We start from the raw sequence: 25,286 nt of genomic DNA, 5'->3' as shown, positions 1-25,286 counted from the left end.
AGGGGAAGGGAAGAAGGAAAAGCTGAAGTGGGGTGGTAAATGAAGAGACATTGGCTATTGGATAGGAGGGAATGAGAAAAGGATGCAGGGGGGAAAGAGAGACTATAGGTCCTTTCAGGAAAGGGAAAGAGGAAATAGTGTGGGAGACGAAAATGAGATGCCCCCTGGAAGTCCTTGCAGGTGCCCCAGTTGTATGCATCTAACATGTTTATGCATGATGCAGGTGTGTGATGTCTTTAACGTGCCATGCAATTCTAATATTTTTATAGGAGGTGAGGTTCTCAGCAGAACCCCACAATTCCATTTCACCACCACCACCCCTTCATTCTCAGGTTCATTTCAAATACATCATTCTGCATACAGCTGGCTCTTCCCTGCCTTTTTAAAAAACATAGACAGAAAAATATGTATGACAAATTGCTCTTTGGGTTTCTTTAGCATTACATTTTTAGTTATCACTAAACAGGCCTTATTAGGAAGCCCTGAAGCATATTAAGACTTAAGAGCATGTTACCATATTACAGTTTGTGCTCATAATTCATCTCATTCTTTGATACAAGGATAGAGAATGTATTTTGGGATGTAGGAAACATTCTCAGATTAGCTACATGGATCTGCAATCTGAGAATATACTGTATGTATTTATTTTGAATTTCAGTTATTCTGAAGCTCAGAACTGAATAACTAATAATATCATGAAGTTTGAAGGCAAATTTGCCCGAATAATACAAATTTTATTATAACTGATCCGGCTTGTTCTGAAATTGTTCTGAAATTCATTAGCAATTAAAAATCAAGTTGTATTTCAAGTATATGTGCCATTTTTGTGATACATGGAATAGATGTCAAGGCCAGTAGTCATTGTGGGCCAGGGGTCCCCAACTTTTTTGAGAATGCAGGCACCTTTGGAATTGTGACATTCATGCAGTGAAGATCCTTATGTTGTTATGGCAGCTGTTGCCAAAGCAACATGGTAAAAATCTGCACAATCAGAAGCCCTGCTGTGCAAAACCCCACTTTCCAAAATCCCACTTTCCAAAAACACTTGGCACCTGCACCTGGAAATATATCATTGGATACCATGATGCCCATGGGTGCCACGTTGGAGACTCTAGCTGTCGGCATATGGTCAGAAATTGCTTCCTTAGATTAACTTCTTACTTGGTTTCAGTAAAATTGTTCTTGTTGCTGAAACTGATTTGAGTTTTTAACTAACAAAAACTGCTGTTTCCTCTGCATTGCCTTTTTCTGTACCCCAAACATCAGTGCAAAAATGCACAAGCACAAAAAAAAATTCAAGCCTATTTCAAACTCTTAATAGAGAGTTCATATCAGGATGACTGCGCAGGAAAGAAGTTAAATCTTCCCTCCTGCAATGTTTTCCCATGCAGAAATGGCACCTTAACTAGGGTCCTTTTCGCACTTACACTTTAAACTGTCATTTATGTGCATTCACCTTGATCACAGTGACTTCAGCATGGCACTCCCACATTCCACATGGTCCAAGGCAGTTTCGTTTTGGCATCTTGTTTTTCATTTTAGACAGGCTTTGAAACCTTGGTGCAGTTTTGGGCTTTCAGGGCTTTGCAATTCACATCACAATTTTTTTTTAAAAAACTTTGAGCATGCGTAGTAATGTTGCAATGTTGGAACCCATCCCCTCTGCTTTTGCTGACTGAGCTGTCCCCTGGAGAGGCAATTGGTGGCAGAGTTCTGGGAAAGAACATGTACCACTCTCATTTATTTATTTTAAAGCCAAGCCAGGAAAGGGTTAAAATGCTGCTGCTTCTTTCCCTCACTGCTCCTTTGATTTCCAAATGGCTGTGCAAAATGCTTTTTTTTTTACAGTGGCAGAAGACACCAGGAGGAAGGGGAAAGCAGCCATTTAACCTTTTCCTGCCTTTTAAAGCTAGCAGGGAATAAGCAGCAAGGTTAGGAGTCGTTCCTGGTTTTGGAAAAAAAAATAAGAGGGTGCATGCATACCCAGGAGGAAGGAAGCCAATGGAAAAGCAGATTTATGACCCTTATCTTGCTTTATTGAAAAAAAATAGTGGAAAAGGAGTTCAGAGTTGAGGAGGGTAGGAGTGGTTAATTCCACACAGACCAATCAGCTCCTGGGGAAAAGGAGAGGCGGGAGAAGAGAAGCAGAAGGGGAGTATAGAGTTCACACTGACATTAATCGTGCCAGCTGTGACTCAGCAGTGGCTTCAAAATAACATTGTGGTATGTCTGCAGGAGGAAAAATTGGGGATATTGCAGACAAACATTGGTACTGAGTCCCATGAAAGTGTGAAATTCCTGTAAACATGGGAAGCAGAACAGATACTGAAATGCTTTAAAGTCCATGTGTGAGAAGGGCCTAGGACTTGTATGATATGTTTGTTTATCACCATGGGGCAAACAGCTGCTCTACAGAACCATTTCAGTTCAGGAAAATGGCAGATGGAAAGGCTTTAAAAAACTTAAATATAAGCTATGTTTACAATCCAAATTGGAACTCAACAGCTGATATTTAAAGGGGGATAAAAGGCCTAGAATCTCATTCATGGAACTTCCGCTATTTCTCTTAGTTTGGCTCATAGTAGTTTTATTGCTGAGACACTAATACTTTTTTTTCTTTTCAGAGTCAAAAGCTGTGGAGTGTTCATGTTTAAGTCAATATATGTGCAAGTGATGTCTTCATGGTCTCCAGATTTTCTAGTATATTATGGAAATTTTAGGGGGACCATAGATATGCCATTTCAAATTGCAAGCTTAATCTGCAATTATCAGAAGAGTAAACTCCACAGAAATTGGAAATAGTCTGTCATAATAGTCTGATGATAATAAATTCAATGGCTGGTACTCAGTGGAGTGCATGGATTTGTATGTTTTAAGGAGATGTGATGGACAGAAGAAGGTTCTGTCATCAGATTAAAAAAATAAAATGGAACTCTGAAATGGAGGATTTTAACTGTCAACAGCCAACTGAAGAGAGATAGATGGGTTTTGGAAGGAGAAAGGTTAGGAGGTATCCAAAACTAAGAAGGGAATCCTATAGGGACTGTAGTAATTGATTGTTACAAGATGAGTTGGGGTGCTGTTCCCAAAAGTGGGGGAGGCATGAAAAGTGGCATGGTCTATTTATTATATTTACATTATAAGCTGCTGAAGAAAAAACATTGCAATTCTTACGTAATAAACAGCTCCCAGGTCCAGAAGTGTCAACTAGCAGGCTGAAGTGGAAAGGAACTACAAGTCATGCTTGTAGTCTGAATAAACTTGTGTGATGTATTATATCTAACGCCTATGTGATCCTCTATCCAGAGTTCCTACTACACTCTTTGTATGACCCAGGGAAAAGAGGTCTGATTTTATCATTAATGTGATCTCTGGTACAGGAGTGATGAACTCTGTTTAAGTGTCAAAATAGACACTACAAAGCAAAACAAATCCAGTTTCTCTCTCACGCACCCTTACTGCACTGTGAACCTGGTATTACAGGAAGTATGTGAGTAAACAACTTTCCAGCCTGAGTGACTTCTTATTGCTAAGAAGAGGTATAAATATCATGACAAGAGAAGGGCCTGGATCAGACAGGATGCGTCTTAAAAATTTCCTTATTTTATTGGCTCATCTTAAAAGGATTCTCTGGACTCTCTGATTTTCTAATTTAGTCCTGTTCCCAGTATCAGCTGGAGGAGATCTGATGAGAACCCATTGGCCAGAAAAATGAACACATCTAAAGGATTCCTTGAAATCCCAGATTTTCAGCAGGAAGATGAAGGTTCTTATGAATGTATTGCAGAAAACATCCAAGGAAGGAATGTTGCCAAAGGTCAACTCTTTATATATGGTAAGTAAACTGAATTGTTTACACATACAATAGAGTAACTCTGGAATACTTCACGTGTACCTTATTGATCATATTTTTTCTCACAAAGTTATTAGATATTATTACAGAACAGCTCTTCAAATTCTCCTAATCTAAATTTTAACTTGGGCATACTGAATCATAGGGGTATGCTTCAATAAAAAAATGTTATAATCTCAGAAACTAGGATTTGAGAGGGTAACCTTTAGAGATGGGCACGATCGGCATTATGATAGAAAAATACCCATGATAATGGCATTCGCGCGATCGGGACCCGGGGGATCAGTGCCGTCCACGGCGACCGAAACAGCGTTCGGGGGGGGGGGGGCTTCATCGGGGCTTGATTCGGGCCATTGGGATCTGATCAGGAATGCAGACAATCAGGCGCCAGTAATCTATTCCCAGGGCAATGGAGCCAGGGGAATGCCTGAGCTGTGTTTGCCCTCCTTCTGTCGCCCTGGAAACCCAAATGGAAGCCCAGCTTTCCTTGATTAGCAGGGCTTCCTTCCAACCATGTAGCAGCAACGCACTCACCAGTTGGGAGAAGAGACCCAGTGGAGGGAGGGGGAAGGGGGTGTTCTATAGCCATGGGCACTCCAAACGTTTTTTGCTTTTTAAAAAAACGGGGCTTTGTAGGAGGAATGGCTGTTTTTCTGTCTGTCACTCTCTGTTTTTAACCTGCTTTTTAAACACTGTATTTTGTGGGAAAACCTCATTCATGGCTCTGTGTGTGTGTTTAAAATATGCTTTTGGAAGACTGGCTGCTTGCTTTTAAAATTGGGTGGGGAGGAATGGAGGATTCTGTCCCTGCTTTTTTTAAAAAGCTGGCTGAAACATGTTGATGGGGTGTCTCTCTCTCTCTCTATTTGGAGAGGCAGGGACGGGTTAAAAACTTTTTCCCCCTCTGCTCTAAGTGTGTGCGTGTGTGAACATCCCCTCCCTGAGGGAAGGCGGCTTGTTGCCAGGTTAAAACCTTTCCCCCCCCTCTGCTCTAAGTGTGCGTGTGTGTGTGTGGGAATGTCCCCTCCCTGAGGGGAGGCGGCTCGTTGCCACCTCCCCGGGCCCCCCGGGCCCGGCGGTTGCCGCCACCACCCGCCTTCCCACATAGCTGGGAACAGTGGGGCGCCCCTCCGCTTTGGCCTCCCCAATCCGATCCACGGATCAGAAATGGGAGATGATCGGTGTGGATCGGTGATCTGGGGTCGTTGCTAGTGCCTATCCCCGATCAGCTTGATCGGTAATTTTTTTTGGATCGTGCCCACCTCTAGTAACCTTTACTGCAATTACTGGTTGTGAGGTAGGACATTACTGGTTTGGTATTAATTTGTGATTTTCCCCCCAAATCTGGGATTTTGGGACCATTATTTTCAATGGAGAACCAATTTGAGGGTCTTGATTTTATATTGTGTATGTGCTGTTTACTTGTGCACATTAGTACAAGAACTGAGTAGTCATGTTTACACCCCATCAAGATTACTTGCTGAAAAAGTTTTATCCATGCTCCTGTGCAAAGGAAGTGACACAGAGTAGGAAAAAATATAAATAAGTGGAAGGACATAAATGCTGAAGCAAAAGTACATTGTCCAATTCCAGAATTAATTTCAGGAATGATTGTATGTAGGAATTATCATACTTAAACCAAATTGAAAATATAATAAAAGAACAAGAGAAATCTTTTTATCCTTACTAATTAATAAAATGATCAAAGAAATGAAAGTTGCTTAATTCAGTGAGTGCAAGATATTGTGCATTATCCTTGCATTGTAAAAAATATAAACTGCAGCATGAAGCTATAAAGCAGAAATAAAACTGCTTTATTTACTTAAAACATTAAAGGATGGAGAGAAAAATTGTTTAGCCCAAGAGAAATAAAAAAAAAATCAGTTTAATGTTTTACCCTAATCAGACAATTTGATCTATTGCTTGCTATAGTATACTTTGTTCACCAAAGCATCCCAACATATATGTGAGAGAGATGAAAGCAGCCCTTCATACATTTGCTCCTTATCTTTTGCAAATACAGTGGAATGGGGCTGAAGAGAGGAGGAAGACTTGGCAGGAGTTGCGCTGTCTCCCTCATCCATAAAAGATTTATGTTGCACAAAATGATGATTACATTTATTAGACAGGCAGGAAGGTTGATTCCTGCTGAGTCTGTCTTTACGGCAGCTCACCAAGCCTCATGAGATCATACAGCAGTGTCATTTTGGGGCAGGGGAGTAAAGAAATCTTCTTGGGGCAATAAAAGCCAACGAAAACTGACTTTAATTAAGCTGCTACATGGATGTAAGTTTGAATCCAACTCTGCCTGCCTGCCTGCCTGCCTGCCTGCCTGCCTGCCTGCCTGCCTGCATCTATCTATCTATCTATCTATCTATCTATCTATCTATCTATCTATCTATCTATCTATCTATCTATCTATCTATCTATCTATCTATCTATCTATCTATCTATCTATCTATCTATCTATCTATCTATCTATCCCTACATACACACACACACACACACACACACACACCTTTTGAAGATTTATAAAGTAATTTATTTAATAGGTTTGTTTATATAAATGTATGTTTTTAATTTGTAACTTTCTCAGACCCTTACAATAAGGTAAGCTGAAATAAAATACCTATAACATCTTCTGGTTTGTTTGCTTATGTAGCCCTACCAGAATGGAAAACACGTATTCAGAATGCCTATCTTTCTCTCTATGACACTTTGATTTGGAAATGTACAGCAAGTGGGAAACCAATGCCTTCATATAGTTGGCTTAAAAATGGCCAGCCTCTAGCACCCAAGGTAAGACTTTTACCATTTCTTAATAAATTATGTATGATGAAGGAACAATTTGGTGTAGTGGCTAGAGTGATGGTCTAGGCTCTGGATGAGCTAATTTAATCCCTACTCTATCATGAAAGCTTTCTGGGTGACCTCAGGCCAATCATATATGCTTAGCCTAACATACCTCATGTGGTTGTTGTGCAGGAAAAATGCAGGAGAGGAGAATAATGTAAGCTGCTATGGGCCCCCATTGAGGAAAATGCCAGGATATAAATGAAGTAAAATAAATAAAATGTTGATACACATTTTTGTGAATCACCTCTCTCTCTGCTGTCTTTCACCTTTGTGTGTGTGTGTGTGTGTGTGAGAGAGAGAGAGAGAGAGAGAGAGTGAGAGCTGCAGCTGATAAATGCCAATATATTTGTCATGGGAAGAACTAAGTATATAACAGAATTCAGTATAACTAACTTGTGTACTGAACACTGAAAACTTTGAAGAGCAGCTTTTAATCAAAATTTGAGGTGAAACCAGAAAGATCTGAGGAACATATGGCTTGAGATGATTCACCCTTAACAGAAACTGGGTGAATATTTAAGGATAGAATTTGGCAATCAGTACACAGAAAGAACTGTGAACATGATTAAAGCATGATTAAAGATAGAAATATTTAGCATATAGAAGAACAAACGGTGTGCTGAGGAAGAATCAACAGGGATGTTACAAAGGGAAGTTCTGCTTCACCAGGACTATGTGGTAGTGCACATGTATACAGGGTTACTTTTATCTGGACCTACAAGTTTCATGTAATCTGATTGATGGTAAACATTGTATATGGGTCTCCTTGTGAGCTGGGGTAATTAGCAAATAAGGAGAAGCTGCAAGAGGCAGTAACAAGCAAGACCCTCCACCAATTTTTACCAGGTCCCTTCCTTTAGGAAACTGACTAGATGGATGGTTTTGCAAAGCAAAGAATATTTAAAGGGAAAATTCAAACACACAGCAAAAAGCAATATAAATCACAAGCATACAAGAGTCCCAGGAAAAGCAGTGAGGAGACTGGATATAGAATATGGGATTCATGTGATAGTGACCATTAGACGAGTAAAGAGGTCCGTGGAGGAAGAGGGCTTGAACAACCAGCATCCTATGCCAGGAGGCTCAGAGGGATCTGAGGGTACAGTGCTTGGATCTGAGTAAATCTGCACAATTTGGCAGGGGAAAAGCCTGATCAATTATAGGGCAAAATGGGCCCTGGGGCAAGAAGGTGACTTCAGCTCAAAAAACAATGACTTAATGGTCGTCTCCTGGGATAGACAAAAGGGGTTGAGGAAACTTGATTGGCGTTCTGGAGTGTGACAATGGGGCTAGAGAGGTTTTGATTGATTCTTTCCAGCACCAGATAACAAAGCTACAGTTTTAATTAAGTATCTCCGGAGCTGGACTATAAACTTAAAGTTTAGATTAGGTTTTCCCAGGAAGAGTCAAAATTTAACAGAGATGATTGATGACCCTTGATTGCTGGATAGGAATTTAGCCAGGGTTTCTTGAATGGGAAAAGGAGGAGTGAGTGTCTGAGGGGTTTGTTAAGGAAAATCCCTCAAGCACCTTTCTTGTCAGGAATGCTGCACATCTCAAGGCAGGGAGGGCAGAAACCAATCACACTTAATCACTCTGCATTCCATCAACATTCCACTTGTATTCCAGTCTCCTGGTCTGGAGCCGGTAATGACTCACTCTGCTGTTTTCTACTGCAGCTTGAAGGGCATTAGTGAGAGGGCTTATGATTCTGCTGATCTTAAGTGCATATTATATCACAGAGTTATAAGTGAAGTGAAAAAGTCTGGAGATGACTCCAAATTACTGGGGAGGGGGGGGACTCCCACTTCATATATACTTCAGGGTTTAGGCTTCATACAACCCCCACATTTAATTTTACAAGTATTTTCTTTCTGCTAACAGAAGTCAGGCAAAAAGGGGGAAGTCAACTGATTTCAAGTCTTGCCAACCATCAAAGCTTTGGAAATTTTAATGGCCATCTTAGCCAGACAATGAATTGGTGAGCTCACATCCAAGCCAGAATCTGATACGCAGAGAGACAGAGAGACTTGGAGGTGTGGAAGGTTAGATTGTATCTTCCTGGAGACTTCAGGAAAGGATTCATTAGTCCACACGGAGGTAGGAAAATGGAACAGATAACATCCCTTGGCAAAGCAGGAGGGGTCCACTTTGGTGGGTCTGTTCTGGCCAAATACATCTGGAAGAAGGACCTCTCATAATGAGTTCAAACTTTTCATCTTATTTTTTAAAAAATTGTTTTTTAAAAAAATGAGAAAAAACTTAACTAAAAGAAAAGAAAAAAGTAAAAAGTTAGGAATAAGTACCAATTTTCTCTGTGAAAAGAAATATAAGTATTACACACTATACCCTAACTCCAAATTTACCTTTACAATCAATATTATAGCTTAACTTCAAATTTGGCTATTTCTCTTTCCCTCTAAACATTTTTTCCACATTCTAATCTTCAAAAGCACAAACTATCAGTTCATTTCTCTCTGTTTCCTGAAAAAAAGTCTATAAGGAGTTTCCAGCTAACAATATATGTATCCAATTACTTTTCCCTAATCAAAGACGTAAGTTTCACCATCTCGACATACTCTATCATCTTCTCCACCATTCCTCTATTGTAGGTAATGTTGTGGCTTTCCATTTTTGAGCATGTAACAGTCTCACTGTTGTTGTCATATACAAAAGAGTATACCATAAGTAACTTCTGTTTATTAATCCCAACAAGGATGTCTCCAGTTTCATTTGTATATTAATCTTTAAAATCTTCTGGATAATTTAATGTACTTGTATCCATTTTTTTTATTGCATGGCCACTATAAATGATAAAATGTCCCCTCCTGCTGTTCACATTTCCAACATTTGTTTGAACAATACTTATATATTTTTGCTAATTTTTATGGTGACATATGCTATCTATACATCATTTTATAAAAGTTTTCTTTCATATCAGAGCTTAATGTAAATTTAAGCCCCTTCAGCCATATGTTGTGTGTTATATCTAAATTTCTTTGCCCATTTTATCATACATTCTTTCACCTGCTCTTCTGTTTCCAATCTCAACAAAAGTTTATAAATTTTAGCAATAACATGTTCATCAGATTGATCACATCCATACATCCTTTTTATCAGCTTTAAATTGTTCTGTTAATTGTGCATTGAAAAACCCAGTTCAAATTGTCAAATGCTTTCTTTGCATCTAAATGTATCAAAGCAACTTGCTTTTCATTATGTTTTTCAAAATATTCCAAAATATCAAGTACAATTCTAACATTATTCCTCAACTGTCTCTTTGGTTTTTTTCAGTAATCAAATTGGTCTACAGTTTTTTGTTCAAGTCTTGTCCTTCTTTGAGTATTAACATTATATTTGCCTCTTTCCAAGATTCTGGCATCTTACCCTCTTGTAAAATAGAGTTGATTGTATTTTGTAAATGTATGCATATTTTGTCTTCAAAACACTTATAATACAGACCTGATAAACTATCTGGTCCTAGTGTCTTTCCCATTTTAATCTTTTTTATAGCTTCAATTACTTCTCTAATTGTTATAGGTTCATTCATAGATTGTGTTTGTTCTTCAGAGATCTCAGGTATACTTTGTTTTTTAAGATAGTCTTCTATTTTCACCAACAAAATATCCTGGCTTTTATATAAATTTAAATAATATATAAGAAAAGCTTTTTGAATGACCACATTATCCATTAATAGCTTTTCTCCTTTTTGTATCTTCTATATCATTTTCTTTTCTCTCTCTTTTCTTATAGCCCCACCATCTACCTGGCTTATTTGCCAATTCAAAATTTCTTTGCTTAATGTAATTCAATTTCATTTTAATTTCTCTTATTGTTAACATAGATAACTACCATTGTAAAATTCTTATTTGATGAATGATTTTATTACTACTAGGGGCAATTTTTAATTCCTCCTCTTTTCTTTTAATCTCCTCCATGATATTTTGTATTTTCTCTTGTCTCTTCTTCGTCACCTTAATATTGTGTTGTATTAAGTAACCTCACATGAAGGCTTTATTTGCATCCCAAACCATTATCATGCCATTATGTTTATTGACATTAAGATCAAAGAATTCTTTTTCATTTTTCCTTACAATCCTTTACACCTCTTTTTGCAACAAGGTTTCATTTAATCTCCATCTAAATGTATCTTATCTTCTTTTACAACAAGTCCTTGGTAAAATTTCTATCTTAGAAACCTTTGTAACTAGATCATTAGTGGTCAAAATCATATCTATTCTTGAGAATAATCTGTGAATCTCTGAAAAATAAGAATATTCTTTAGGAGAACCATTTTTTAATCTCCAACATCTACTAGACATAGATTATCCATCAAATCTAAAAAGCCTTCAGAAATTTACCTTGTGAATGTCTAATATTTGTGGGATATCATTCCATTCCAATCTCCCATCAAACACCAGCTTTCATAAGTCAGATCTATTAATATGTCCATGTTGTTTATAAAATAAACCCTTTGCTTAATTTGGTGCATATACCCCCAACACCAAAGTCATTATTCCACCTGATGTAATTTCTAAACCTACAAATCTTCCTTGCTTATCAGATATCACCAATTCTGGTTTCAGTTGTGGATTTATATACAAGACTACTCTATTTTACTTTTTCGAATCAGCTGATACAAATTCTTTCCCCAAATGTTTATAAACTAAATATTTTACACATGTGTTCCATCTTGATGACCCCCATTGCACATGGAGGAGACAGTCTTGGCTGCCTGGACAAACGGCTGCAAGGCAGGGGAAAACTTTTAGATTACTACAATTTCTAAGTTAAAGAGATTGCTTTAGAATAAGATCAGCTAGACGATGTATAGAGGGACATGAGAATTGTGTGTTTGTACCTTTCTTTTGTATTCTTTGATTGATCTGTTGTTGTGTGGACTTTTTACTTTTAATAAACATTTTACTCTTTTAAACACTGGTAGTTGATATTTGTACCACATAGACCTACCATTCAAACACACTATTTAAAATGGGCACTGGGGAAAGGTAGGCAGTAGTTGTTAAATCATTATTTTCCCAGGATTGCACAAGTGTGGTAAGCCATCCTGTGATATTGTGTAGCAGGAGACAGTCACCAATTAGAGCCTTAGAACAGCTAAGTGGGAAGGGAAGCCGGGAGTACTGGCCCTCTCAGTGGTTAATTCCTAAAATGACCAGTTAGTGGCAGCTGTTTCAAAACCTGGTAAAAAATGAAACCAAACAGACACACATTATCCAACGTATCCAGATCCAGGTTAAAATGCTGGGTTTGATGTTTAAAGCCTTTAATATCTTGTGCTGAGATGATCTGGAGAAATGCCTCCTGATGTAGCAGAAGAACTGCTTAGGTTCTGAGGTAGTCCAGTAGGCATACTGTGTAATCCATTTCTTAAAGAGGTGCTTGGTGGGTGATGCTGAAGGGCCTTTTCTGCAGCCACTCCTAACAGAACACTTATTCCCAAGAGATGCAGTTCTGATACCTGATACTATCATTACAGGCATTCTAGCACCTTGTTCTGGAAGACCACTGAAAAAAATATTATTCTTATGTCTGGAATTTTTCAGTGTCCTGAAAGAGAACAGCTCTGCTTTTGATTCCATTATGCATTCTAGACTGTGGTCCAAACTGGCTAACATATATATCGATAGGAGACTTCTTCGAATTTTGAGGGACTTCCATTCCAATCTTTCTATGAGGATAAAAGTAGATGCTCAAGGTGCACTTACAGATCCTATTCCCTTGAGAAAAGGTGTTAAACAAGGTTGCCTATTGGCCCCTTTCCTGTTTAACTTCTATATAAATAACTGTGTTTTGGCTATCAGTTCCCAGAATTTTTTTCCCCTTTCATTGGCTGGATGGAAAATTTCCGTACTTTTATATGCTGATGACATGGCAATCATGTCGTTCACACAAAATGGACTTAGAAGGATGTTAAAGAGAATGGCAGACTATTATGAAGGAGAGGAATTAAGAATTAACTACAACAAAACCAAAATAGTAGTCTTTGGTAACAAGGTTCCTAAGCTCAGTTGGTCAGTCAATGCTCAAGCAATAGAACAATAGAACAATGCTTCATCACCATGAATTCCATGACAGGATATAGATGAAATACATACTTTTCTTATATTCAGTAAAGGACTTACTCTGTTGCAGTGTTATATCTTCATTTTTTTAAAAAAAAAAGATATTTTCTTCCTTTTTTCTGTCTATGAAACCATTTTTGTCAAACCATTCCTGACCAATCACTCGGACATCTGCCCACTGTTTTTACTTGTGAATATTTTTTATCTAGTTGCTATTTAACTCAAAAAGAAAATTAGTTGAGGAAGTCCAAAAAGTTGAGCTTCTGTGTAAAGTGAAATCTTGTATTGAAGTGCTTTAAATTCATAAGCTATTGTATGGGAAACGGAGAAAATGTGTGTGTCTGTGTGTGTGCACATTTCAGTCTGAGGACTGCAAACAGCCTGCAGGTAGAACTAAGTATGCAGAAGATATTTGTAGCCAGCTTCTTTGAAAGAAGAAGTGGATAAGTAATGGAATGTTGTTAATTAGATTGCTATGTACCAGCCATACAACCTCAGGCTGTGTTCTCATCAAATTTTTAAGCTAAGTAAGGTTGGGATGAGTCAGTACTTACTTGAGAATCCTCTGAAATAAATCCAAAGACCTGAAAAAACTGGATCCCTTTTATTCAATAGATGGCACTCTTCCTTCTGCTATAATGTTCAGGAAGCCCACAAAGCTTTCATATGACTGGCATTATCTTAAGCTAGTAATTATATAACTGATCCTATCTCACACATTCAGCATCAGAGCCACACATGCAGTGCAATGATTGCAAAAGATATCTTGCACTTTGGACCTCCTAGGGTTGCCAAGCTCCAGGTAGGACCTGGACATCTCCCAGTTTTTTTAAAATTCATTTATTTTAAAACATTTGTATGCCACCTTACAGAATTACAACTAATATCCAGACTACTGAGATCAATTCCCTTGGAGAAAATGGTGAAGTATAATGCATAGAGGGTGGAATCTCCACTGAGGCCCCCACTATCCATAGGCTTCCCCCCCCCCCCCCAAATCTCCAGGAATTTCCCAATTCAGAGCTGGCATCCCTAGGTCCACTTCATCTGTTAATGGAGATGAACAGAGATTTTCATGTAAGGGAACGGATGTGCAAATCTATTATTTCATTTTCTATGAATGAGGATGCCCTTGCTAGCAGATGAGCACATTCAAGTTCCCAGGGCACTAAGTAATAGACTGTCAGTAACTGTTTTAACAGATAAAGCTATTACCCATTGTCCAGTTCTCACTGCTCAGGGAAATGGAAAAGTTCTGGATGCCGTTCTACCATATTTGACTTCCTTTGGATGATAGGATTTGCGATTTTGGCATTTTTGTAGTATTTGCTTTACTACATGGGGGAGATAGGGGACACTATTATAGGCAACAGGGCCACTGCCTCCTACCAGATTCTGAGGGAGAGAGACAGAGAGAAAGCATGCTCTCCACCCATATCATAGCTCTATGCTTTTCTTTCTGTCTGTGATGCCCTCGGGAGGGGGGTGCACATGGGAACATCATATTTGAAAACACCAGTCCAATCACTGCTTTCTTGCACATATTGTTTTATTGGAAGTATTTGAACGTGTGGTTAGCTTCAGCACCTCAAGGTTACAATGCATTACAAGGGAGAAGAGCCATAATGCTATAATCTGCAGTCTTGCCTAAGAACCGCTCAGACAACTCTTTTTCACTGGCTTCATCTCTTTTCCTCTTAGACATTGGGAAGGTTAGTTTGTAACCCCTCAAAGTAGCTTCCAGCAGACAGTCCAATTTTTGCCACTGTGAAGAGAAAGTGACATTAAAGGGGGAGACCCATGGATCATGCCTTTCCCAGGGTGCAATCTCTCTGAAACTTGGGGGGTCTTCAGAGTGTCAGGGCTTGTTGCTGCCACTGCTGGGCAGGGCATCAGCTGGGCTGGCCCTGACATCAGAGGGGCACCAGGGATGCTGCAGGACCCTGCTCTGTGGAAGGAGGGGCAGTATACATCACCCAGACTCCCTCTCAGTCCACTTGCTGGCCTGCTCAACCTGGCCTGCTCACCCCCTGCATCCTCCATCATCTCCTCCTCCCAGAACTCTCCTCCAAGCCTCCACTCTCACACTGCTCTCACTCCACACCATCACTCCTTGCCCAAACCCACCACCTCAGAGCTCTTCCTAGCCACCCTTTATAGGGTTTCCTTTCTCCGCCCCACCCTCCTTCCAGGCTTGTTCCCTCTCCTGACTTGGCCCAGCTGTGCCTTCCCCCAGGTGTTTCCCTCCTATCACTAACCCCTTCTAGGCTTCCTTGCCTTGTTGGCAGGGTGGGGTTGAATGCGAGCTATCCCCAGCTGAGGTCTCCTTGGCCTTGCTCATGAGGAGCTGCCCCAGCTGGCTTCTGTGCTGCTGAGCTTCCCTGGTCTTGCTCGCGAGGAGCTGCCCCAGCTGGCTTCTGTGCTGCTGAGCTTCTCTGGCCTTGCTCGTGAGGAATTGCCCCTGGCCAGCTTCTGGGCTGCCTGCTCATTGATGCTGGGCGGGGCTGCCTATCTCTTCCCCCAGAATGCCTGTGGCAGCTCCACCTGGAGGGGCTTGGCTCCTAGCAACTCCTGAGCCAGGCTACTGTCCTCTAGCTGGGGTGTGGCTCTAGGCTGTAGTGGCTGCTTCTCCTCCTTGGCTGGTAAGGGCTCTGTTTGGGCTGCTGCTGGGTCCCTATTCCCCCTGCCTTGGCCCTTTTCCTCTGGCCTGCTTAGCCCCCTCTCTTCCCCCTGGAGGGTGGGACTGGCTGGTCTCTCCCTGCTCCCTCCAGCCCTCTGAGGCTTTGGCCTTTTGCCCCTTCCCCCTGGAGTAGGCAGGTTCTGGACCTGGTTGCTGGCTGGGGTGGCAGGGCCACTGCCTCCCGGTTGCCTCCCACTGTTCCCTTCTGGCAAGTCTGGGGGCTGGGACTCAGACCCCGGACACAGAGGACAGTGAGGAATATGTCCCCTGAAAATTTGGTGGGTATTAGACATTAAGAAGGTCAGTTTGTAACCCCTCAAAGTAGCTTCCAGCATACAGTTCAGTTTTTGCCACTGTGAAGAGAAAATGACATTAAAGGGGGAGACCCATGGATCATGCCTTTCCCGGCTCATGTTCAGCTAAGTCCCAAGGGGGCTGTTCTGGCTCCCACGAACCTGCAACTACAAACATGTTCATGAATCCCTGTTCGTGGATGGCAATGAACAGAGTTCAGACAGTCCATGCCTATGTTGCCAGGGGAATTGATTGAAAGGTGCCAGACTGTCTGGCTTTACGAATGGCTGATGAACGCCACAAAGAGGGCTTGGAATGAACACGTTTGCTGAGAATGGGGCCTCATGAACAGCTTGCTCGCAAATGGCTGGTTGGGCTGTTCGTGGCCTTTTTTTGTTCGTATTGCTGTTCATGCCCACCGCTATTCCTAATCTGGGGGACACATTCTACTTGAGCTTCAATTAGTGTAGGTTTTTTAAAATAGCTTCCAAGCATCCCCTAAGGATTTGACTCTCTTGTGTTTCAGCTTCCTTTTAACTATTCCCCTTATTTATGTTAACTTCCCTCTTTTGAAATCAAATGTTACTGTTTTAGACTTTAGGGGTAATTTTCCAATGACAAGAATGCTGAACTTAATAATATTGTGTTCACTGGTGTGATGCTATCTACATCTCACACTAGGTCTTGAGCCCCAATCAAAACCAAGATCACTGCCCCTCTGGTTGACTCTTTAACCAACTGTTCTAGTGCACAATCCTTTATAGTGTCTAGAAATCTAGCAAAGGGGTTGATCCGATGGATAATAGTACACCTCCATCTTTAAGTACCCTTTGGACTCAATATTTCCACCCACATTGCTTCTGTTGCAGAGTTCATTCCCCTAATGTTTTCTAACTTGTTTGATTCAATGCCATCTTTGATATACAACTCAACCCCTTCCCCAATATGTCCCTTCCTGTCCTGCCTATAGAGCTTATACCCAGGGATGACAGCATCCAATTGACTTTCTCCATTCTGCCATGTTTCTGACACACCCACTATATCTAAATTGACATTTGGCCCCAAGCACTCCTGCTCCTCCATCTTAACTCAGATGCTTCAAGCATTGGCAGACAGATACCTGTAAAATGTTTCCCCCTTCGTATTGTCGAAGGCTTTCACGGCCGGAGAGCGATGGTTATTGTGGGTTTTCCGGGCTGTATTGCCGTGGTCTTGGCATTGTAGTTCCTGACGTTTCGCCAGCAGCTGTGGCTGGCATCTTCAGAGGTGTAGCACCAAAAGACAGAGATCTCTCAGTGTCACAGTGTGGAAAAGATGTAGGTCATTTGTATCTACTCAGGAGGGGTGGGGTTGAGCTGAGTCATCCTGTAAGAGTTTCCCAGGGTGTGGAATGCTAATGGCGGGAGGCTTCACTGTATCCTGAGGAGGTTCTTTTGCATATGGATTGGTACTTGATGTGCTAATCTTCTCTGCAGGGCTATTGTCGGGGATAGAATGTTTTGTTAGCCTGGTGTTTTTCAGAACTGGAAACCATGCTCTGTTCATTCTTAAGGTTTCTTCTTTCCTGTTGAAGTTTTGCTTATGCTTGTGAATTTCAATGGCTTCCCTGTGAAGTCTGACAAAGTAGTTGGAAGTGTTGTCCAGTATTTTGGTGTCCTGGAATAAGATACTGTGCCCTGTTTGCGTTAGGCTATGTTCAGCCACTGCTGATTTTTCAGGTTGTCCAAGTCTGCAGTGTCTTTCATGTTCTTTTATTCTTGTCTGGATGCTACGCTTTGTGGTCCCGATGTAAACTTGTCCACAGCTGCAGGGTATACGGTATACTCCTGCAGAGGTGAGGGGGTCTCTACTGTCTTTTGCTGATCGTAGCATCTGTTGTATTTTTCGGGTGGGTCTGAATACTGCTTGAAGGTTATGCTTTTTCATAAGCTTTCCCATCTGATCAGTAATTCCTTTGATATATGGCAAAAACACTTTTCCTGTAGGAGACTGTTTTTCCTTGGTTGTTTGATTCATCCTGGGTTTGATTGCTCTTCGGATTTCATTTCTGGAGTAGCCATTTGCCTGAAGTGCATGGTTTAGATGATTAATTTCCTCATTGAGGAAGTGCGGCTCACATATCCGTCTTGCACGATCCACTAATGTTTTCATTACGCCTCTTTTCTGTCGGGGGTGGTGATTGGAGTTTTTGTGTAAGTACCGATCAGTGTGAGTTGGTTTCCTGTAGACCTTGTGACCTAACTGAAAGTTTGCTTTGCGGATGACCAAGGTATCCAGGAATGGGAGTTTTCCCTCGATTTCTTTCTCCATTGTGAATTGTATGTTCAGGTGGATGTTGTTGAGATGATTCAAAAACCCCATCAATTCTTCCTCCCCATGGCTCCAAACGATAAATGTATCATCCACAAACCGGAACCATACACTAGGTTTGTGAGGTGCTGATTCTAGAGCTGTTTTTTCAAAATGTTCCATATAGAAGTTTGCTATAACTGGGCTGAGTGGGCTCCCCATGGCCACCCCATCCATCTGTTCATAGAATTCGTTGTCCCATTGGAAGTAACTGGTTGTCAGGCAATGGTGGAATAAGGCTGTTACATCCTCTGGGAAAATCTGATTAATAAGTGCAATAGTGTCTTTTACTGGGACCTTGGTAAACAGGGATACAACATCAAAACTATATGGACTCCCCAAAATACATAAGGATTCAGTCCCACTCCGACCCATTGTGAGTGCCATTGGTTCACCGACATATGAATTAGCTAGACATCTGGCAGATCTCCTGCAGGACCACATCGGGAAAACCTCATCTTACATCAAAGATTCAGCAGATTTCATCAACAAAATCAGTTCTCTGAAACTCAATCCACAAGACATACTTGTCAGTTTTGATGTTGTATCCCTGTTTACCAAGGTCCCAGTAAAAGACACTATTGCACTTATTAATCAGATTTTCCCAGAGGATGTAACAGCCTTATTCCACCATTGTCTGACAACCAGTTACTTCCAATGGGACAACGAATTCTATGAACAGATGGATGGGGTGGCCATGGGGAGCCCACTCAGCCCAGTTATAGCAAACTTCTACATGGAACATTTTGAAAAAACAGCTCTAGAATCAGCACCTCACAAACCTAATGTATGGTTCCGGTTTGTGGATGATACATTTATCATTTGGAGCCATGGGGAGGAAGAATTGATGGGGTTTTTGAATCATCTCAACAACATCCACCTGAACATACAATTCACAATGGAGAAAGAAATCGAGGGAAAACTCCCATTCCTGGATACCTTGGTCATCCGCAAAGCAAACTTTCAGTTAGGTCACAAGGTCTACAGGAAACCAACTCACACTGATCGGTACTTACACAAAAACTCCAATCACCACCCCCGACAGAAAAGAGGCGTAATGAAAACATTAGTGGATCGTGCAAGACGGATATGTGAGCCGCACTTCCTCAATGAGGAAATTAATCATCTAAACCACGCACTTCAGGCAAATGGCTACTCCAGAAATGAAATCCGAAGAGCAATCAAACCCAGGATGAATCAAACAACCAAGGAAAAACAGTCTCCTACAGGAAAAGTGTTTTTGCCATATATCAAAGGAATTACTGATCAGATGGGAAAGCTTATGAAAAAGCATAACCTTCAAGCAGTATTCAGACCCACCCGAAAAATACAACAGATGCTACGATCAGCAAAAGACAGTAGAGACCCCCTCACCTCTGCAGGAGTATACCGTATACCCTGCAGCTGTGGACAAGTTTACATCGGGACCACAAAGCGTAGCATCCAGACAAGAATAAAAGAACATGAAAGACACTGCAGACTTGGACAACCTGAAAAATCAGCAGTGGCTGAACATAGCCTAACGCAAACAGGGCACAGTATCTTATTCCAGGACACCAAAATACTGGACAACACTTCCAACTACTTTGTCAGACTGCACAGGGAAGCCATTGAAATTCACAAGCATAAGCAAAACTTCAACAGGAAAGAAGAAACCTTAAGAATGAACAGAGCATGGTTTCCAGTTCTGAAAAACACCAGGCTAACAAAACATTCTATCCCCGACAATAGCCCTGCAGAGAAGATTAGCACATCAAGTACCAATCCATATGCAAAAGAACCTCCTCAGGATACAGTGAAGCCTCCCGCCATTAGCATTCCACACCCTGGGAAACTCTTACAGGATGACTCAGCTCAACCCCACCCCTCCTGAGTAGATACAAATGACCTACATCTTTTCCACACTGTGACACTGAGAGATCTCTGTCTTTTGGTGCTACACCTCTGAAGATATCAGCCACAGCTGCTGGCGAAACGTCAGGAACTACAATGCCAAGACCACGGCAATACAGCCCGGAAAACCCACAACAACCATCGTTTCCCCCTTCCACAACCTTTGGCTTCCTCAGCCCCTTTGTCTCATTTGCTATACCATTCTTACTTCTTCTGTTGTCTCTTTGGACTGACTTTTCCTGAACCAGAGGTTCCCTAGTTCCTGTTGGCTTTTACTTGGGGATTAATTTAAAACCTTCTCTGACACTGTTTTGATATTGTGCTTGCAGTATGGTTTTCTTTTGGTTCAAATGGAACCCATCTCTTTTGTACAGCTCTGAGATGTCCCAATTTGCCTAACAAATCTGAACCCATCCTCCTGGCACCAATTTCTCATCCATTCATTGAGACCACTAATCTGTGCCTAACTGGCCCTGTGCGTGGAACCAGCAGCAATTCTGAGAATGCTATTTTTGAAGTCCTGACCTTTAACTTTCTGCCTAATAACCTTTTTTTTTCCCTCCAGGACCACAAAACTACATTTCCTAATATCATTGGTGTCAACATGCACCAAGACCACCTCTCCAGCACTATCTATAAACTTATCTAGACAGCGCTTGATGTCCAAAACCTTTGTACCAGGCAGGCAAAATGCCTGTTACAGACCCTGCTCTCTATAATCAAATCACCCACTACCAAAAGTTTTCTGCCTTCATAACTGATTTGGTCATTTAAGGGTATTTTAGGGTAGAAATGGGGTGCTTTGTTCACCTGAAACCTTGTGGATACTCCTGCTGAAGCAGAGCTTGTATGGCCTTTCTCAGGGAACTTGGACTATAGAGGTTCTCTCCTGGTCCCTCTTGACCTCCCTTGTGGAACTCCCAAGTTCAACTCCCCTCAATTTGCCTCTTACACAGTCAGACCCTCTGTGACAATCACAATATATTGTACCATCTTAGATCTAGAGCTAAATGATTTTAGTATCAGTCAACTATCTTTCACCATCTCCAAATTAAAATAATCTGAATATCAAGGAATTGGTTTATATAGAAATTCTATATGCCACCTTTCCAGTACATGCTCAAGGCAGCTTCCATCAAAACCAAATAAGAATACCAACAAGTACATAAACAATAAAACCAAATCAATAAAAATCTGCCAGAACATAAAAGTAGCATAAAATGCAGAGAGTGGTCTAAAATGAAACATTCCTCAGGCTCAGAGCAGACCATACAACAGCTTAAAAAAAAAGATGGATCCCCTTAGTTAATAGTCTGGACAAACAGATGTTTTTGTCTGACACCAAAAGTAAAGTAATGTAGGCACCAGGCAATGTATCAAGTATTTATATGTGTCATTTACTAGAGAAGTAACTGCAGTGAAATTGTTTTTGGTTACCATATTATGAGTGAGGTTCTGTGGTATTTGTGGGGAATTTAGCATGCAGCCACAGACCTAGGCTTTGCATTGGTGCATTTTCCCTTCACAAACTAAAAGTTCCATTTTAAAATACAAATAGATTATTTATGCAAGATTAATAGTGGTTTCCTCCCACCCCCCTTCTCTTTTTCTCAGGGTAGAATTCAAATTGAAAATGGAACTCTTACTATAACTATGCTGAACATTTCAGACTCTGGCCTCTATCAGTGCATTGCTGAAAACAAATATGAATCCATTTATTCCAATGCAGAATTAAGAGTAATAGGTAAGTAAATGAATCCTAGAAAAAGGTGAAGACTGGAATGGAGAATCAAATTGAGATTTCTTAGAAGAAGGCATTCAGTGGACTCGAATAGACATGCCTGCTGTAATATAAAAAGACAATTAATGCAATTTCACAGTAATGCCAAAAATATGTTTCAGATGTCACTTTTCCTATTTTTATTATTATTAGCTTCACCCCCAGATTTTTCAAAGCACCCTGTGAAAAAAATGTCAGTTGTCCAGGTTGGAGGTGAAGTCACCATTGGATGTAAACCAGATGCCTCTCCCAAGGCAGTTATTACCTGGAAAAAAGGCACTGAGACTCTACAGCAAAGCAAAAGGTATTTCTAAAGATTTACATTAATTCCTGGGCTTTTTATTAAATAATAATTAGAGGTGCGAAAGTGGACCAAAATTTTGCACGGTCCAGGCTGGTTCGTGGTTCACAAACATGCAGTTCATAGGACTCACCTTTTTCATGAATTTTGGTCCTTTTGGGCCTGTCCGTTGGTCTGTGGTCTGTGAGTCCAGACATCCTGGCATCGATCTATCAAGTCCCTATGCAATGGAGGGGATGTCCACAGACCTTTTTCAGCCCTTAAAAACTTGATAGACAGCTCTGCCTGCCAACTTGAGAGCTCGAATTCTGCTCTATGGAGCAAGGAGTAAGAATGAATTCCCATTCTGCAATGGAGGGGTGGATGTTCTGCAGCTGATCTTAGCCCTCAAAACTTTGATAGGCAGCTCTGCCTGCCAACCAGAGAACTCCCATTCTGCAACAGAAGGGTGGATGTTCTGCAGCCAATCTTAGCCCTCAAAACCTTGATAGGCAGCTCTGCCTGCCAACAAGAGAGCTCCCATTCTTCTCAATGTAAGCAAGGAGCAAGAATTAATTCCCTAGGCAACGACTGGGAAGGTGTCTGTGTGGTGAGTGAGGGGGCTCTTCCCCCACCTTTTTCTGTTTGATTTTACCTCGTTGCAACTTTTTGGTGCCACTAACCAATGCAAGTCAATTGGCATTTGTGAATCCAGTGTCTACTAGAAGTTTCCTGGGAGCGGCCGCTTTGGGGGTCTGTAACTCAGGATGTCTGAAATGCAAACTTGACCAAATTTGGAGGGTCGCTGGAAGAGAGGCTTCTGAAGATTCTCTGTGACTTTTGGCTCTCTGGGCATGAAGAGGTGGAACCAGGGCTGCCGGAAGTGATGGACCACGGACTGACGAATTGGTCCGTGAATGGGGCTGGTCTGTGAAAAGTTAGTGGTCTGTGGTCCATGAAAATAGACAGAACATGAGCCAGGGGTCCATGGAGTTTTCCAAGTCCATGCCCATCTCTAATAATATTTTTTACAGCATTAATAGAGTATTCAGAAATTCAGAAAAAAATATGACCCCAAAAGTACTCAAATGAAAGTGTTGGTGTTGTTCTTGATAAGTCAATGGAGCATAAGGTACATCACAAAATGAAAACTGATAATTGGATTAAATTAGACTGCAGAGCTAAACATTTTAAAAAGGGAACAGCTCAGTTATGAATGTGACATGGCTACTTGACGGATGCAATATCTTGAATCTGAGAGATTCCACAATCTCTCTTTTAAATTGGACACTGAGGATTTATATGCATTGAACATTACTTTTCCTTTGTAGTGTATTTCCAAAAAAAGAAAGAAAATAATCTTCTGTATCTTAGTAAAAACGTAAATGGCTGTACAGATGTTTTCATTACTATAATACGTCACTAACTAATAAAGATTATTCACTGATTGCTAGGGTCTTAAAGAAAACCTAAGTAAAGTGGTATGTTATCCATATTAACCCAGGAGCCTTTTTTAAAGCAAGGAGCTTGAAGGAATTGATTGCAAAGTATTACCTTTGAAATGTTCTACTAGTATCCTAAACTTAACCAGAACCTCTGATAAGGGTTGATGATACACTGATCCTTATAAGTATTTTGATCCTAATTTGGAGTAAGGTCGGCTTTTCGGTCACAGGATTTTCATTACTGAATGGGCCAGAGTTTGAATGGCAGCATGCAGCTATAATTGCAATTCTTATCTCCATTCTCAATCTATTTGAAAAGAAAAAGAAATCATTTTTGCCCTCTTACAAATTTACTTGCTTAAATCTTCTTTATTTAGAGGAGGGACCACGTTACCAGGAAATTAATCAGAGGCCAGATGCTTTAATTTTAAAGATAGGTTGGTTTGTGTAATTAATTTTAATCTGTGGGGGAATATGCTTGATCAACAATTCTCTCAGATGTGAGTTTTGGGATGAAAGAACAGATATGAAAATGTGCAGCTCTTGTGTATACTAACAAATACATGTGACTTTAAACTGACCTGAGGGGAGGAAACTCAGATAATTCAATTTAGATTAAAGTCATATGGGAAAATTGTATGCCTGTGTATTTCCATCTTTGTTTGTAAGTGTACGTACCAGTGTCACATAACCACTGTTTTCACTGCTTATATCTTTCATTGTTGCTAGAACTAAACAAGACCTCAGTCTGAAAGATTTAATATGTTTACATAGTCTTTGTCTTATTGAAAGAATATAAATATAATAGATGAAAGAGGGTGAACTTTACAAAATATTATAATCACCATGTAGGCATTGAGCCTATCTGCATAGAAATAATTCGTGCATAGTTAGTATGTGTGTACACTCCATGACTATTGTTATCAGAAGAGTTCAAAGTACATGTGCAGACTCTGTTCACACATTCACTCCTAGATCTTTGTCAGAGGAATCCTTTGTTTGTGTTTGAAATGAGGTCTAACTCAGGCAATACCTAAGGGAGGATCTTGGAATGGCAAACATTGAGGGAAACAATACTTAAGTTTTAATCTTTATTGAACATATAAAGTTAATGGAAGGGAAAGAGGGAAATGCAGGTAGATTGAAAAAGCAATATAAATATTTAGGGGTTTCACGAACTGCAGATTACTAGATAACATAAAATACCAGCACATATGAAACTAGCAAAAATAAGCAAACCAGAAGATTCCAAGTGAAAGCTGTCTCAATTACTCTACATATTTCTCCCTCTGGCTATGCCAGAAAGTCAGAAACCATCTTTGGTTTTATGTGTTTACAGCATCTTTAGAGCAAGAGAGAACAAGAGAGAGGAAGAAGGGTGTAGAAGGGCAAAAGATGCAGGTTCTCTCTGAGCAGTACTTCAGTGAAAGAATAGGACATTGGAAGGAGGAAGAGGGAGAGGCAGAAAAGGCAGAAGCAGAAGAGGCGTGTGCATATGTTACCTGATCCTACAGGCCAACACCACTGGAGAGGTTCCAAAGTAGCAGCGGGTGTGTGTATGTCCAAATGAGAAGAAGAGGGTCTCTGTCCCATGCTTTCAGTGGTAGAGGAACAATCCTTGAGGATCATATAGAGCCTAATTTCTCCCCATTTTCATATTATATTTTCCTTTGGCATTTAGGAGACAAATCTCACTGGTGGCCTTTCGGCTCCTTTGTAAAAGTTACATAGGAGGTGCATAGAATGTACAAATTTGATCATATAGAAGGG

The 25,286-nt window shown here is 40.6% G+C and overlaps 1 protein-coding gene across 1 annotated transcript in view; it reads left to right on the top strand.

The window, feature by feature from the left end:
* Positions 1–25,286, top strand: part of CNTN6 (contactin 6) — a 232,121-nt gene that overhangs the window by 99,420 nt on the left and 107,415 nt on the right. The window contains 4 exon segments of the mRNA XM_054977138.1: positions 3,657–3,835; positions 6,516–6,652; positions 21,626–21,755; positions 21,945–22,095. Coding sequence (XP_054833113.1) covers positions 3,657–3,835; positions 6,516–6,652; positions 21,626–21,755; positions 21,945–22,095 — 597 coding nt within the window.

Source organism: Eublepharis macularius, chromosome 4 (genome assembly GCF_028583425.1).
Source record: "Eublepharis macularius isolate TG4126 chromosome 4, MPM_Emac_v1.0, whole genome shotgun sequence".
NCBI classification, from domain to species: domain Eukaryota; kingdom Metazoa; phylum Chordata; class Lepidosauria; order Squamata; family Eublepharidae; genus Eublepharis; species Eublepharis macularius.
This window is presented reverse-complemented; position numbering and strand designations above follow the sequence as displayed.